Genomic DNA, 15,777 nt, shown 5'->3' with positions numbered 1-15,777 from the left:
CATCCTTATTTTGTCAAATTTGTAATTATTTTATCAGTTTTGTAATTATTTATCTTTTTTTCTTTTTTTTTTCCCCTTCTATCTCCCTCAATTCATTTTCCTCACTTTATTGTCAATGCTCTGCATAGGTTCAGCTGCCTGTGACTGTACTAAACTCATTCCCCATTTTTCTGTCGTCTTTTTTCCATTTTTCTGCCTTCTTGCTTCCACTTTCTTATTATTCTCTTCAAGATATATATATGTATGTATTTAATCTATTATGAAATACTGGAATAGATGTAAAGGGTATGTCAGATCAGATTAATGCCATCAATTGTAGACTGAACATTACAGTCTGTAATCTAATTGGTACTATATAGAGGTATTCAAAGTGTATTAAAACATTGGCATAAAAGTACTCAGCAGGCCATATGGCCAAAAGAACCTATAAAGACTAAGATGGCCCATGTTAGTTTACACTGCTATACCCTAGAAATAAACATATAATTAGCAATAAAATAAAAATATAATGATTATGCAGCTAATTATTGATAATCAGATACATTGAATGGCACTTTTGAATATGACACCATTCATTTTGAAAATAACACCATTCAATATATCCCACCAATAATTAGCAAGGCCATCTGTTTCTAATCTGCCTGTTTAACTAGGTCCAAATAATTAAACATTAAGGCAATCTATGCTAAACTTTAAATTTAACAGACAGCACACAGGCAAGATAACAGCTAGAAACAGATAGCCTATTTCTGGTTGCTTTTGGTATGTAAAATTCTGATTCTGAATTTACTAATGTATTGTAAGATGTGCATAAGGTGACTAGACAGTCATAATTATTAGCTTTCTTGCTTAGGGCTTTGAGTACACTAAGTTTAATACTGAAAAGTGTATTATGTATTGAGCTTAACCCCTTTGTGGATTATCCCAAGATATCTTGTTTTTAGTTTTAAAAGTTATTTGGAACTACATGAAATATCTCGGGATAAAAGCAAACAATAATACCTCCAAATTTAAGACTGAAACCTATTTTCTTGGGCATTTATCTGGCTAATTTTGCATTAGCCAGATAAATCCCAAAATTTTATTACACCTGGTGGCAGACAACTGGCTTTCATTTTACTTATATTGTACAGCAATGTCAGAACAGTAGCAGGCGTTCCTATGTGCCACCAGTAAGCAAAATAAAATAAATGCTGAATACTGATAAGCATTAACTAAATGCTAAATACTGATAAGTGTTAATAAATCAGAAGACAATATCGAAAAATATTTCGGCACCCTCTTCAACAGCCCACCGTCGTAAGTGACACTTACCTCGCCTATCACTTGCGGCAGCCGTGTGTCAGAATGCAGTTAGTTCACGATTATTGCTTGTGGTGGGAGGTTACTACTTGTGCATTCCACTTGATTTTTTAAATTTATTTATATTATGAGTAGTGAAGAAGAAGAAGAGATTAGTGATGATTCATATAGTGAATTGGAAACTTCTGATGAATCTGTTTCAGGTTTTGATTCAGATGAAGAAGATGATGTCAGTGTTTTAGATGCTAGAGAGTGGTGCAAAATTGACTGCACTAAAGATCCCCCTGCTACCTCCAAGATTTCCATTTGCTGCACAGCCAGGTTTGCGTTGAAATGCAGCAATACAGATGAAATGACTCCCATAGCCTTTTTTTGCTTTGTTTTTTGATGAAGAACTAATCAATCTAGTGTGCTCTGAGACTAATAAATTTGCAGAACAAAGTGGCACCCATGATTCTAGTTGGACTCCAGTGATGCATGCTGAATTGAGAGTATTTTTTGCTCTGAAAATGCTGCAAGGTATTGTGAGAAAGCCTGAAGAATATATGCACTGGTCAAAAAAGCCATTACTTGAGACACCAGTGTTTGGAACTACAATGGCTCATAGGCATTATAAAAAAATAAAACAATACCTTCATTTCTCAGATAATGAGTCATATGATGCAAATATGCACCCAAATCCAAAAGATTTATGATGTCTATTGCTTCTTAGAAAATAAATTTAGAAGTCTCTATATTCCTAAAAGAGACATAACAATAGATGAAAGCTTGATGCTGTACAAAGGAAGACTGTTGGGTGCAGTACATGCCACTGAAGCGCTCAAGGTCTGGCATAAAGTATTATATGCTGTGTGAATCCGAAAGTGGCTATGTTTGGACTTTCATAATATGTGTAGGAAAAGGCACAGAAATGGATCCAGACTTTATTGGTCTTCCAATGTCTACGCAAGTGGTTTTGACTCACATAAAGCCTCTTTTGGGAAATGGATATTGCCTCACAGGTGGCAATTATTATACCAGTCCCCAATTACCTAATATTCTCATCACAAAGAAAACTGATGTTTATGGTACAGTGAGACTAAACAGAAAGGAAATGCCCAAAATGCTGAAGGAAAAGCTGAAAAGGCAAGAGGTTACTGCTTTTCAAAGAGGGAAAGTCATGGCCTTAGTTTGGAGAGATAAAAAAGATGTAGTGTTGTTAACTAGGGTCCATAATCCTTCTTAGGAAGAAATAAACTCAAACAGGAGTAGTGAGGAGACCCAAAGTAGTTTGTGACTATAACTTTTCCATGGGAGGTGTAGATAAAGTTGACCAGCATTTGGAAAACTATCCCCTGCTCAGGAAATGGATTAAAAAATACTACAGGAAGGTTTTCTTTCACCAAATGGACCTAGCTGTGTGGAATTCATTTCTAATGTATAAAGCCACAATTTCAGATGGACAAAAAGCTCTTTCAAAAAGCCCTTAAATTTCAGATTGGACCTGATTGATGAAATTATCAAGAAATATCACCCACAAATTCCACCAGTTAGAAAGGGAAGATCATCCTCAATATCCCATCCAGCTGGCTATTCACAAGGCCATTACCCCATTGATATTCCACCAACTGAGAAGAAGTTTCCAACAAGAATTTGTCGGGTATTCTCCGAAAAGTGGAACAGAGATGGCAAGAAAGTTTGAAAGGAGACATGCTACATGTGTAAAACATGTGAAATTGGCCTTTGCATCACTCCTTGCTTCAAGACCTACCACACCAAGTAAAATTACTGTTTGTTTTTCATAAAATGCCTTTTTTTTCTTTTTTTTTTTTCTCATGGAATTCAATTTGTCTTTCAGGGAATAAAGCAGTTTTCATTTTTTTGTGTTTTTCTGTTCCTTTCTTTTAGCTCAAGTGCTATTTTATTAAAAAAATCTGTATAATTTGCACACTTTTTGGCATACACTCAGGATAGCTCAAATGGATTAATTACTTACATGTATTTTCTACTAAAAAATTTATAAAAAACACAAAAAACTACAATGAGTCGCATGATGCATACTTTTAATCTACAAATCGCATGATGCATACTTTTAATCTGTGAAATAAAAAAAGTTTATCCGTCAATGGCACATTTTCAGGAAAAAAATGTTCTGGGAAGGGGTTAATGTTATAGGATCAATGTTGCACATTTCAAATAAATCTAGGAAGTTCCCAAACTTTTCTCTGTTGTTCTTGGCTGTTTTTGATTTAGCATATTTTCTTTTGTTTTTAGATTTGTGTAGTTTCGTGGCTATTTGGAACATATTATAAACACAGATTTCATTCATATTATTAGGTGTCTAGTCTCCAGATGGTGCAATTTGTAGAATTGAAGCCTTTCTTGGTAAGAACACCCCTTTACTCCCCTCACAAATCCCACTGCCCTTCTCTTTACTCGTTTCAGCAGCTTTACATCCTTCCTAAAATGAGGCCTCCACACCTGTATACAATACTCAAGATATGGCCGGACCATTGCCTTATACAATGAAATAATCACCATCATATCCATGCTAGCAAAAATTACTGTGTCATTGACAAAACCCTCATGAGCTGTCCTGGCAGAATGTCTCTGAGCAGTGCTCAGAGAACTTCATACCTGATTACCCCTAGGTCTTTTTCATTTTCCACTACCCTGAGTTTACCATATAGTTGATATGTCACTCTGGGGTTACCGCTACCTATATGCAGTACTTTGCATTTTTCAATGTTAAACTTCAGTTGCCATTTCTCAGCCCTTCTGCCTAACTTTTCTAGATCCTGTTGCAGTATCCTGTTGCATTAACCACCGTGCCAACCTTTGTATCATCTGCAAACTTGGATATTAAGCTTGATATGCTTTCATCAATATCATTGATAAATATAGAAAACAACATGGACACAACACCAAACTCTGGGGGACTCCACAAAGAGTGGTGTCCATTGATTACCACTCTGCACCCTCTCCCCCACACAACCATCCCTTTATCCATAGCAGCAACTTGCCCTTAATGTCACACTGCTCCAATTTGTACAGCAGTCTTTTATGTGCAATAGTATCAAAAGCTTTTCTGAAATAAAAATATATGATATCAAAATTATTTTTTACAGCCAGTTCCTTTGTGATCACATCGTAATATCCAATCAAATCGGTTAGACGATTTACCCTCAATAAACCCATGCTGTGTCTGAGTATAACTGCAGTCTTGTCTAGATGAACCCTGCATTATTACTTTAACTAATGACTCCATTATTTTCTCTGAAACAGAAGTTAAACTAACAGGTCTTAATTTGCCTAGAGAGGTGTAACAGAAGCCAAAATATCACCAGTTGATCAGTACTGACAGACTCCACAATGCTGAAAATTAATCAGATGGATAGTTTCAAGATTGTGTAAGCACTGACAGTTTAGATTTCTCCATTATAGTAGTAACAGCTGAATTAAGTGCAATAGATAAATAATTGGAAGGGAAGAATTCCTTGTTTCAGTAACTGGCTGAATATGAGCACATTTCCATGCAATAGGAAAAACGCTTGTGGAATAAGAGAGCAAAAAAAAACAAAGCAATATAAAACACGAGTCAACCTGGAGCACAAGTTTTAAGGACAGGTGGAGATGCTCTACAAGATATGGATGCCTTGGCATCAAGAGCCTATGGGACTCTTCAAATCTCTTTCTCTAGAACACCAAGGAACACAATGAATAGAATAAGTTCACTATGGTAGGAGATTTACCAGCATCATCAATACAAGAGAATGAAAAGTCAGATTTATCTTTAGATGATGACTCAACAGAATCATCCAGATCAATGTTTCTCAATCTTTATTTAATTATCGAGCCCTAAAGGGCTTTTTTAGACAATTTTTTTCCTAATCGCCCTCTCCCATTAAATTTTAAACAAAAAAATACTATATACTTACTCTTTTTATTCAATGGGATCTCTGAGCCTGATGCTTCTTAGCTAAAAGTTCAATGTTCGGTATGATGTTAGCAAGTTTAATTCTAATGTCTCCTCTTGAACATATGCCAATTCTGTTTCTTTCCTTTGTTAATATTTTATTTACTGAACTAAAACCACTTTCAACCATATAAGATGTTGGAAAACAAAGAAGTACTTTGGCCATCAGACCACATTGTTGGATAAAAAGGTTTAGTTGTTTTTGATCCTCACAACTCAGCCATTCCATCTTTTTCGAATTCATATTTGCATTCTTCGTTATATTTTAATTCAACGAGTTCTTCTTCAATTTCTTCACTAGCAGACCCAGCATTGCATCCAATCAGATCTAACATCCACGGCTTCACTTCAAAATAAAATAAATCTGAAAATCTATTTTTCATTTCACCTTTTAAAGAACACAAATGATCTGAATAATTCTTAAGATCATCTCATTGAGATGATTCATTGATTTCAGCTAACTCTTGCATAAGTTCTACAAATTGCAGCGGCTGAAGACTAGGTACTTGCGAGCTGATCTGATTGAGGTGTATAAGGGCTTGAATGGGTTGAGCAAGCTGAATTCTGATGGGATTCTTCTGCTTGCTCAGATTATTAATCTAGGGGGCATAAATTCAAATTGAAGAAAGACAGTTGTAGAATAGACGTGCGGAAATTTGCCTTTAGCTAGCGGGTGGTTAATAGCTGGAACAAACTTCCTTCTGTCATTGTGGAAGTTGATAGCTTAAATAGATTCAAAGAGGAACTAGAAAAACTTTTAGAGGGAATGGTTGTGTGAATTTTTTTTTTTTTTTTTTGACTGGTGCTACATAAGCTCCTAAGCTTTCTTTCATGCATCACATACCTCTATTACTATACCATGAAATCTTTTTCTCATTAAATTGCTTTTAAATATTTCCAGTTTTTTGGCAAAGACTTTTTATATGTGTTTGCAGTCACTGTGATTAATTTCCTTTGAAGTTGAAGTGATACTTCATCAAGTTTTCGAAAAATCCAAGTCATATAGTATATGTTGTTTTTGTGTTTGCTGATCTCCTTTGCTAAATCTGTGTCTCATTTGTTTTCTAAAAACTAATTATCTTATCAGAAAGGTTTACAAACCTCGTTACACAGTTTCCTTTAGAAAGCCATCTTACTTCTGTATGTAAAAGAAGCTTCACATACTGTTCTTCATCATCAACACAAAATTTTCTGAAAAGGTGATATCATATTTGGTATGTGACTTTATTTTATTGATGGTTTTAATAACTATACTCTGTGCACAATGCAATGTACTGCAACAACTTCAGGACATACTTCCTTTAGGTGGACTATTAAACCTTCATGTCTTCCAACCATGGATGTAGCACCATCAGTGGAACAGTAAAATTTCCAGTGGTACTTGTTTTTCCTCAAACCATGTTTTTACAGCAGAAAAAATTAGATGCTCCAGTACAGTCAGTTTCAACAGATTTTACAAACAATATCTCTTCTCACAATTTACAATCATCAGAAAAATAACAAACGTATGCCATTAGAAGGGCTTTATGTCAGTAACTGTGGATTCTTCAATCTGAATAGAAAATTTTCTCGTTCGTTTTTAGTTTGTCAATTAGCTGCTCTTCAATGTTAACTGACATCTCATCGATTCATCTTCAAATTGAATCATTGCTCAATGGCAATGCTTTTAAAATACTAGAAGGAATTTGATGCATCACTGTTGAAATTACAGTGTCAAATGTGGGTTGTATCACAGTCTCAGCAACTGTATGAGCACTACCAGTTTTTGCAATGATTTCTGCAATTTTATAAGGTGCAATCATTCCATCGTGATTTCTTTGTGTGTGTTCTTCTTAATAAGGAAGTAACAGTGTTATGTTGATCAAAATTCTGTTTTGAATTTTTAAAATATTCGATATGTTTACCAACTTTATCAGGGTGTTTCCTTTTTAAGTGATCTAAAAGTTTTGATGTTTTCATAGCTTCATTTGAAAAAGAACTATTACACAAGGGCTGTCTTGAATGGAATGGGCTTTCAATAAAACCATAAGCTAGATATTCATTCAGATACTGTCGACACTTTCTTTTCAGCACCTGACATGAATGATGATGGGTTAAATAACTACAAAGAATTAAATAATAAAATATAAACTATTTTTATTTAACTCTCATAGCCCATATCACTCACAAAAGCACTGTGGCTCAAAAATAAACAACTTCCACAAGGAAACAATAAATCAATAATAAATTGTAGCTTAGAAAGCAGAAACAATAAACTGAAACATTTCATCATTCCAACCATGCCTCGTATATTGGCCAATGAAACAAAAGAATAAATAAATAAACCATGCCCACAATTCCACAGCCAAGATTGCAGCTGTTGAAAAGGCACAAACACCAAGGATTGCGCAGACATTATGCATCAGCAAGAAAGAGCGCCCTCAAATGGCTAGATCTGATTCACCATTGTGCAATACGAATAGCAACAGGAGCTTTACGCACATCCCCTATATACAGTCTCTATACAGAGGCTAATGAATCACCACTGTTCCTGAGGAAACAATAGCTGTCACTGCTGTATGCTTACAGGATAAGACCCATAAGAGAACATCCGACTTGGACAACTTTATTCTCGCCAAAATGGGAAAACATATATAGGAACTGCAAAAGAGCAAACCAGCCTCTAGGCATCAGACTACAGGAACTACTGATAACACATGATCTCAAAATAGATAACGTTGCAAACCAAGAAGGACATATAGATCCCCCATGGATAAACCATACCACAGCTTATGAACTCCTCACACAAAACTGGAATAAAAATACTTTACCAGACAGCAACTTTCAACAACTGCATGCAGCACATAGAATGCAATATCCCAATCATATACCAATATATACAGACGGATCAAAATCAGAGAACTATGTAGGAGCATCAGCAGTATTCCCAGATGTTACATTGTCACGCCAACTCCCAAAAGAATGCAGTACAGAATTAGTAGCAGTTCAGATAGCCCTGGAGCATTTCAGAACCACTTACCACTTGAGAACAGTAATATACTTTGATTCATTAAGTGTAATCCAAGCCATACAAAACACAAGCAATATAACCCATCCAGTATTCTGGTAAATTAAACAGATACTAACAGGCTTCACAAATAAAAAACAAGAGATACTTTTCTGCTGGATACCAGGACACAAAGGGATAAAAGGAAATGAAGTGGATAGAATTCAAAATCAACGACTAACCTTCAAGAACAATATTTCACAGTTCCACATAAGGACTACAAGCCAATCATTAAAAATCGCTGTCTAACCCAATGGCAAGAACTCTGGCAAAAACAAACATGGAATAAATTATATGAAATAAAACCAAAAGTTGAGCACTGGAAAACGAGCATAAGGAAATCAAGGAGAGAAGTTGTTCTGACCAGATTGTGGATAGGCCATACGCATTTCACAAATGGTTATCTATTACATGCAGAAGAACCCCCCAGATGCCATGTATGCAATATTATCCAAACAGTTAAACATATACTTATAGAATGCCCAACATATGAAAATGATCGCCACTGAATTTTTTCATCATTATATAAAGGAAGCCCAAAACATCACCCTTAAAGATCTTTTAGGTGACAAGGAACATGTGTTAGATATTTTTAGACTCATACAAACAATCAACATATACTATCTGCTGTAAATAATAATATAATACCACAGAAACAGTTAACCTTTTACATTTGAACAAGATTTATATAAAGAGAACATTGTATAACAAATGAACTGGTGCACTATGATCTCCATTGTAAATGCACCAATAAACACCAAAACAACAACAACAACATCTGAAAGCGCTTAGGCATTTGATGCCTATAAAAATCAAAGGTGGTTAAATTAAATCTTGCCCACTACCTTCCTTTTATCAAAATTTTTCACTCACTCCTAATGTAATATACCTATAAGTTAAAAATCAGTTGTGAGGGAAAAAATCAAATAAGAGAAATTAAATATTAAGGAATAAGATGTCACTGGGTAGGATAAAACTTTGGAGGGCCACAAACCATTGTAATACTCATGATTTTTTCTCCCAAAAACCAATTTTTGTCCCCTTGAAGATGATATTACCCCATTGAAAACCCCTGAAATATAGATTATAGATTTAAGAGGTGAAACATAAAATGGAAGGATAGAACAGATACTGCAGCCCCCAGCTTTTACAAAAGACAAAAAGGCTCTCTACTGCTATTTAAACAAGAAACTAGTTTCCTATTCTTGAACTTTTTTCTAACATATAATAGCTCTGTGATAACCAGAATTCAATCACATCTCCATTTCCCCCCCCCCCATCTCTAGCAGTCTTCCTAGCACACAATAGCCATCAGCTTTTATAAAATCATCCAGTATTCCAATTTATATTATTTCTCTGTCTCTTGTCCATCATACTTCACCTTAATCTTCATACTTTGATTTTCTTCAAACTTTCTTAATATTTCCTCATTTCTAACCTTATCTGTCCACATTTCAAACGTTTTAATTCTTCTAATATCACCCTCCTCTCTAAGTACAAATGTTTTGGCCCCAACTATAGAACAATTCATATATACAGGGTGTCCCAAAAATATTGGTACAAATGTTTAGGGGAGGTAGGTAGCATCTAAAGGAATGTGAATCACATAAGAACCCATAACCGGAAACGTCACCGTAAATCAGTAGATGGAGCTGTTCATCAGTTCGCGAGAGGGAAAATTTCTGGTTTACTCATTCAAGCAGTAGTCGCTGCACGAAGAGCATGCATCGATATACGAACTGTGAGCTGGCAGACATGCACCTAGTGTATGGATTAGCAGAGGGCAATGGACGAGCCGCTCAACGAATTTATGGAGAACACTTCCCAGACAGACATGTACCGGATCACCATTTGTTTGCGCGTGTGCATCAAAATTTGTGTGATTATGGGCCATTTAGAGGTAACAGGAGTAGTGCGGGCAGACCACGTTCGGCACGAACTCCCGCCATGGAAGAAAGTGTGTTGAATGCCTTCCAGAATAATCCTACTACCAGCACACATACCGTTGCCTCTGCCTTAGGAGTGTCTCGTTGCAGTATACAGCGTGTCTAGCATGACGATTCCTTACACCCCTTTCATCTATCTCCAAAGGGTTCAGTTACTGCTCCCCCAAAATCATCCTACATGTGTGGCTTTTGCGCAGTGGTTTCTCCAAGAAAGTGTTCAAGACTTGAATTTTCCAGCCTATGTTTTGTTCGCGGATGAGGCTTATTTCACTCGGGGAAGACTTATTCAATCAGCACAATGCTCATGTGTGGGCTCACGACAACCCACACAGTGTGTGCCCCCATGCGGCACAGCACTGCTTCGCAATAAGTGTGTGGGCAGGTATGGTTGGTGACTGCTTAGTCACCGACCATACCTGTTACCATCCCACACGAACTACGCTAAATATCGGATCTTTCTTGAACAAGTTCTACCAGGGTTACTTGACAATGTTCCAGCAAATGTGAGACACAACGTTTGGTTTCAACATGACGAGGCACCTGCCCATTATGGAAGGCGTGTTTTTGACCATTTGAACAGGCGTTTTTGGGCGTTGATAGATTGGCTGTGGTGGACCCGTTGCCTGGCCCCCACGGTCACCTGATTTATCGAGCCTTGATTTCTTTCTGCGGGGGCCCTCAAATCTATCGTGTATGAATCGCCTGTGGAGACGCAAATGGATCTCATAGCGAGACTCGTCTGCGCTGCTGCTACTGTCAAAGAAACTCCAAGTGTGTTCGACCGTGTCCGCCAATCTATGCTGCGTCTGTGTCACGCATGCATCACGTCTCATGGTGGAACTTTCGAGCATCTGTTGTAACATCATGAAATGCATCCATCTCATACTCCATTGTTAATATTATGTTAAATAAATGTTTGCCACTAATTACTGTCTTGTGTCATTTCTGCTTCTTGTGCCTCTGCTACTACTTAACTGTGACGTTTCCGGTTATGAGTTCCTATGCGATTCACATTCCTTTAGATGTTACCTACCTCACCTAATCGTTTGTACCAATATTTTTGAGACACCCTGTATAATCTTGAATATTCATTATAATTCAAGTTTTTATCACAGGCAACTTATTAACAGCCACATTCAAGGTAACTTGTGTAATACAAGTAGACTATAGAAATAACAGCACCCCAAATAAAGGAATATTCGATCTAATGGAACACTCAGATCAAATATTTACATACAGCGCAAATGTCTTGCAGTGCCGAAAAAAAAAAAAAACAAAAAGATAACAGCAAGTCACGTGATTACTGTATTTGTTTACATTTGCCATTTTGAAAGTGAATTCTGTACTAATATCAAAATTATATTGCTGTTTTTAATTTATTTTAAATTAAAAACCCCTCACTATGGCTCCTAAAGTTAATAAACCTCATACAGAGAAGAAAAGAATAACAACATTAAAGCTTAGTGACAAACTTGATATAATCCAAACTATTACATTTGGGTCACTCAGAAAGATAATTCATATATCCACTGTGTATCATGTCTGTAAATTTTGTGTGCTCTCTGGGCAATTTGCCTGGACCCGTTTCTTGGGGGGGGGGGACCTTGACCAACTAACTCAGCTGCGGAGTGAAAATAGCCCATAAAAGTTCCTCAAGTCATTGACGGAATTCGAACCCGGGCCTTTTCCACCCAAGTGTGGGGAGGACGGTGACCATACCAGTGTACTACCTGCGCAGACTAAACTTGATATAATAAAGAAAATAGAATGGGGCATAAGTAGGAGTGTATTAATGGCAGAATATAATGCTGAATTATCAACATGTTTATGTTTTTTATGTGCAGTTAATAAAACTGAATTCTCAATCTCTTTATTTTGAATGAATAAGGTGCAATCATTCCATTGTGATTTGTTTGTGTGTGTGTTCTTCTTAATAAGGAAGTAAGAGTGTTATGTTGATCAAAATTCTGTTTTGAATTTTTAAAATATTCGATATGTTTACCAACTTTAAAACCTTGGCACAAACAAGCTGTTTGTGCCAAGGGTTTACAAATTAGTACTCCTACCACAGTTAATGTCGGTTTTATACCACATGCAGCAAAAAACTACCAATAAGGGCTAAATGTAAATAAATAAGAAAGATTGGAATAGTTGTGTCAGATCTAACCAATAAGGACAACAATTTACAAGTGACATAGCATAAATTGTTCAGGAAGGCAATCTGCATCCATAAAAATTTATTGATTAACAAAACAACTAATGATGAAACTGCCAAGAATATAGACATTGATTTGGTGAAGCAAGATCAATAAAGCAAGGCAAGTCACAAGCTGGATATGTTGCTAACAGAATTCTGTCCAGAAACTGGAACCGGACTGAATTCTGATTTCTAATATTGAATCATTTAGCAGGGAATGAAATTCTTTGCAGACAAATGCTTTTGGTGATGAAGCAACTTATCAGTTTTCAAGAAAAGTTACGTAACACAATATAAGAAAGCGAGCTTGGTAGACACCACTCAGTGTCATAAAAGGTCATAAATGCTAACTGGATATCCAGTTGCAGGTCAGGAAAAGATAAGAACTGGAATTTTTGTTGGTTCAGGCACACTAATAGTCACGATTAAAAGCTGAGCAATTTAGAGCACAACAAACCAAATTTCATATAATATATAACCTTTAGTTCATTTACTGATGGTTCAAAACCTAGAGAAATATGCAGGTAAACTTATAATGAAAGATTATATGCTCTGCTACAAAAGACAAAACTATTTGTTTATCAATTCACTTTTTTTTCCCCTAGTTACAAGCTGTATAGTAGACTGCCAAGGAAAGTAACCATATGCTATTATCTTGAAATCATAAAAATATTCATACAAATATTTGTTTTATTCAGCATGTGACATCTCATTATAATTCAGTTGCTTCAATTTCCAAAGTTGTGTAATAAGTTTTGCAACTTTCTGTATATGAATTTTGCTTTCAGATATATTCAATGTATGAGCAGGTGATTGATCAAGTTTTTGTCCTCTTACTACTAAACAGTCCAAAGCTATTTTAATTATTGCTATGTGAGTATCTCTGACAGTTTTACAGATTCTTCATCTATTGCAATGACGTCTTTAAGTCAACTTCACACGTTAATAACAAGTGAACAATTCCATACAAGATAATAATACACACCCTGTCATCTCCAGAACATCTTCTAAGTAAAATTCTTCAACAGGATATGTAAATCCAGGTATATTACACCATGAACCAGCTCCTACAGACCAAATCAAAGTTTTGGAGTATATAATACAAAAGTGTAATGTATATGACATATTATTACTGCTAAAAACAATTATAACCACTAATATTATTTGCAGTGGTGAGCAACGTTTTTCTTTTGCCAGAAAAAAGGCAAAAGTTGCCTTTTTTCTGGCAAAAAGTGCACTGTGATTTTATGAGATTCCATAGTCAAGAGACTAAGGGATACTCACCACTGCTTTCTACAAAATAATATTTCTTCATCTAACAGGTATATTGCTCTTAAACTAAAGCCTCTGTTTATTTCTATAAGTTTTATACCTGGAGGGAAAGGAGAAAACATTGCCAATGGTCAGCAATGGTTGTGAATTTTTTTAAAGGGTAAATAATAATTCTTCACATTTTGCATATTAATTTCATTTTAAGTAAAATGATAAAACTGACCACAATTATCACACTCTTACAGTAAATAATTTACATTGGTCAAAAAAAGGTTTTATTCCTTCAATGAAAAATTATCACCTATTTGATTGAAGATGAAAAATTATCGAAATTAATACCACAATTGATGAAATTTTTCATCAATTGTGGCTTAAACACAAAAATAGCATTCTGTAACTCGTGACTTTCATCTGGGGGGGGGGGGGGGGAGACAATTGCCCTTGTAAGTCAGAAATCATACTTGCAAGGATACTTATATTTTTAAGCTTATTTTTACTTTATTTTAACTTATTTCTGTTCAGTTTGTCACTATTGAGCACACTAAACAGAAACTACTCTTCTTAGATTGCTCTCAGTTTACTCAGAAGAGCACAATCCACCATTTAATAAATATTTTTTATAAAAGAATTATTTGTTTTTAAAAAGTTATGCGCGCACTCTCGCTCTCACACACACACACACACAATTGAATGCACCATGCAATCCCTACTGTTGGAAGCTAAAGGACTATGCTAAAGAATTCTAATTTTGATACATATATTTCTGGATTCTCTTCTAAGAACAAAAAAAAAAACACTAAATGCATAACAGTAGTTCATAATAATAACTTTCTCACTGAAATTAGGACAACTCTTGTAAATGAGTCCACAGAAACATCAACAGATTCAGACAGAATTTCAGCCAAGTATCCAAAACATCCTCATCTCATCAATCAACCTAACAATGACTACAAAATTTAAAAATTATTTTTTCGGTTTAAACATCAAAGTCCAGAATACATAGATCATTACATGTGTTCTAAAATCAAACACCTGTCAACATTTTTCCTCATGAGTGAGAGCCTATGTTACTGCAACAATAAATGGCTTAGTGTTGACCTTCAGTACACCCCTTAAACAATGCCAATAGCAATTCCTTCACTTTTATTTAATCACAATTCGAAAAGCTGTGCTACTGCAGTATAGAATATACATCCATTAATTAGCACTATAAAGGCTACTAATATTAGCTTATTTAATCACATAAAGGAAGTTGTGAATGGTAATTCAGAATATTCATGTACAGTATAAAAAGTAAAGGGGCTGAATAAATTGAAATAAAATTCTTACATGGAATGGACTTATTCATTTATAAAAAAAAAAAATTACAACAAATCAATTTAACCATTCATATTTAAAGTTGTGAAACATGAAAATATCCTATAAGATAGTACTTATGTGTTTAGTTGTTAAGATTAGTACAAAGGCAACTTAGGCCATGATGCAATCTTGAGTGATGTGTCTATTATTTGCAATAATAACAAACACAGAATAGTTATTTAACTGTTGGAATTATAACAGTAATCTGTGTTTTTCTGAGGGTGAAACGTTGGAGTTTTCCAAGCAGAAAAACATATCCTTTTCTCACCTACAAGAAATATTTCCACAAAAATTTTGCCTTTACAAACTATGATATAGCTGACATATTAATACCATTTATATACACAAAGATCTAAATAGCAATTTGCAAATTGCTGATTTTGAATTAGGTTACCCCTATAATGACCTTGTGATATGCTCTGTTAATTGCATACTTGTTGCCAATTTCAAAATTTTTTAAAATGTCAAAAGAAAAGTCACAGGCTGTGACTTTTCTTTTGACATTTGTTGGAAAGCTTGTGTTTGAAGCTTGTGTTGTCAAACAGTTCATGCACTGCTTCCCCAGCAGCTGTTTGTTTTTCTCTCACGTTTCCTGCTGCACAAATACCATTTACTTAATGTATGTCAAAATTAGCTGTCTTATTAAATGGAGACTGCATATAATGAAACTACAAATTTGGGTAACAAAGTCGTACCTGTC

At 35.3% G+C, this 15,777-nt stretch overlaps 1 protein-coding gene across 2 annotated transcripts in view; it reads right to left on the bottom strand.

Annotated features, from left to right (window-relative positions):
* The window catches only part of LOC150085302 (ATP-dependent DNA/RNA helicase DHX36-like), a 458,954-nt gene that overhangs the window by 286,167 nt on the left and 157,010 nt on the right, over positions 1 to 15,777 (bottom strand). For both annotated transcript variants that reach the window (XR_016546967.1, XM_090373980.1), the window contains exon 10: positions 13,432 to 13,513. Coding sequence is in view for 1 of the 2 variants with exons in the window: in XM_090373980.1 (XP_090230106.1) it covers positions 13,432 to 13,513 (82 nt within the window). In the remaining variant the exon portion in view is untranslated. The remainder of the gene's footprint in view (positions 1 to 13,431; positions 13,514 to 15,777) is intronic.

This window comes from Mastigoproctus giganteus, chromosome 5, assembly GCF_048544385.1.
Source record: "Mastigoproctus giganteus isolate SK-2022 chromosome 5, ASM4854438v1, whole genome shotgun sequence".
Taxonomy (NCBI): Eukaryota; Metazoa; Arthropoda; class Arachnida; order Uropygi; family Thelyphonidae; genus Mastigoproctus; species Mastigoproctus giganteus.
The sequence above is the reverse complement of the archived record's forward strand: the minus strand, read 5'-3'. Positions and strand labels throughout refer to the sequence as shown.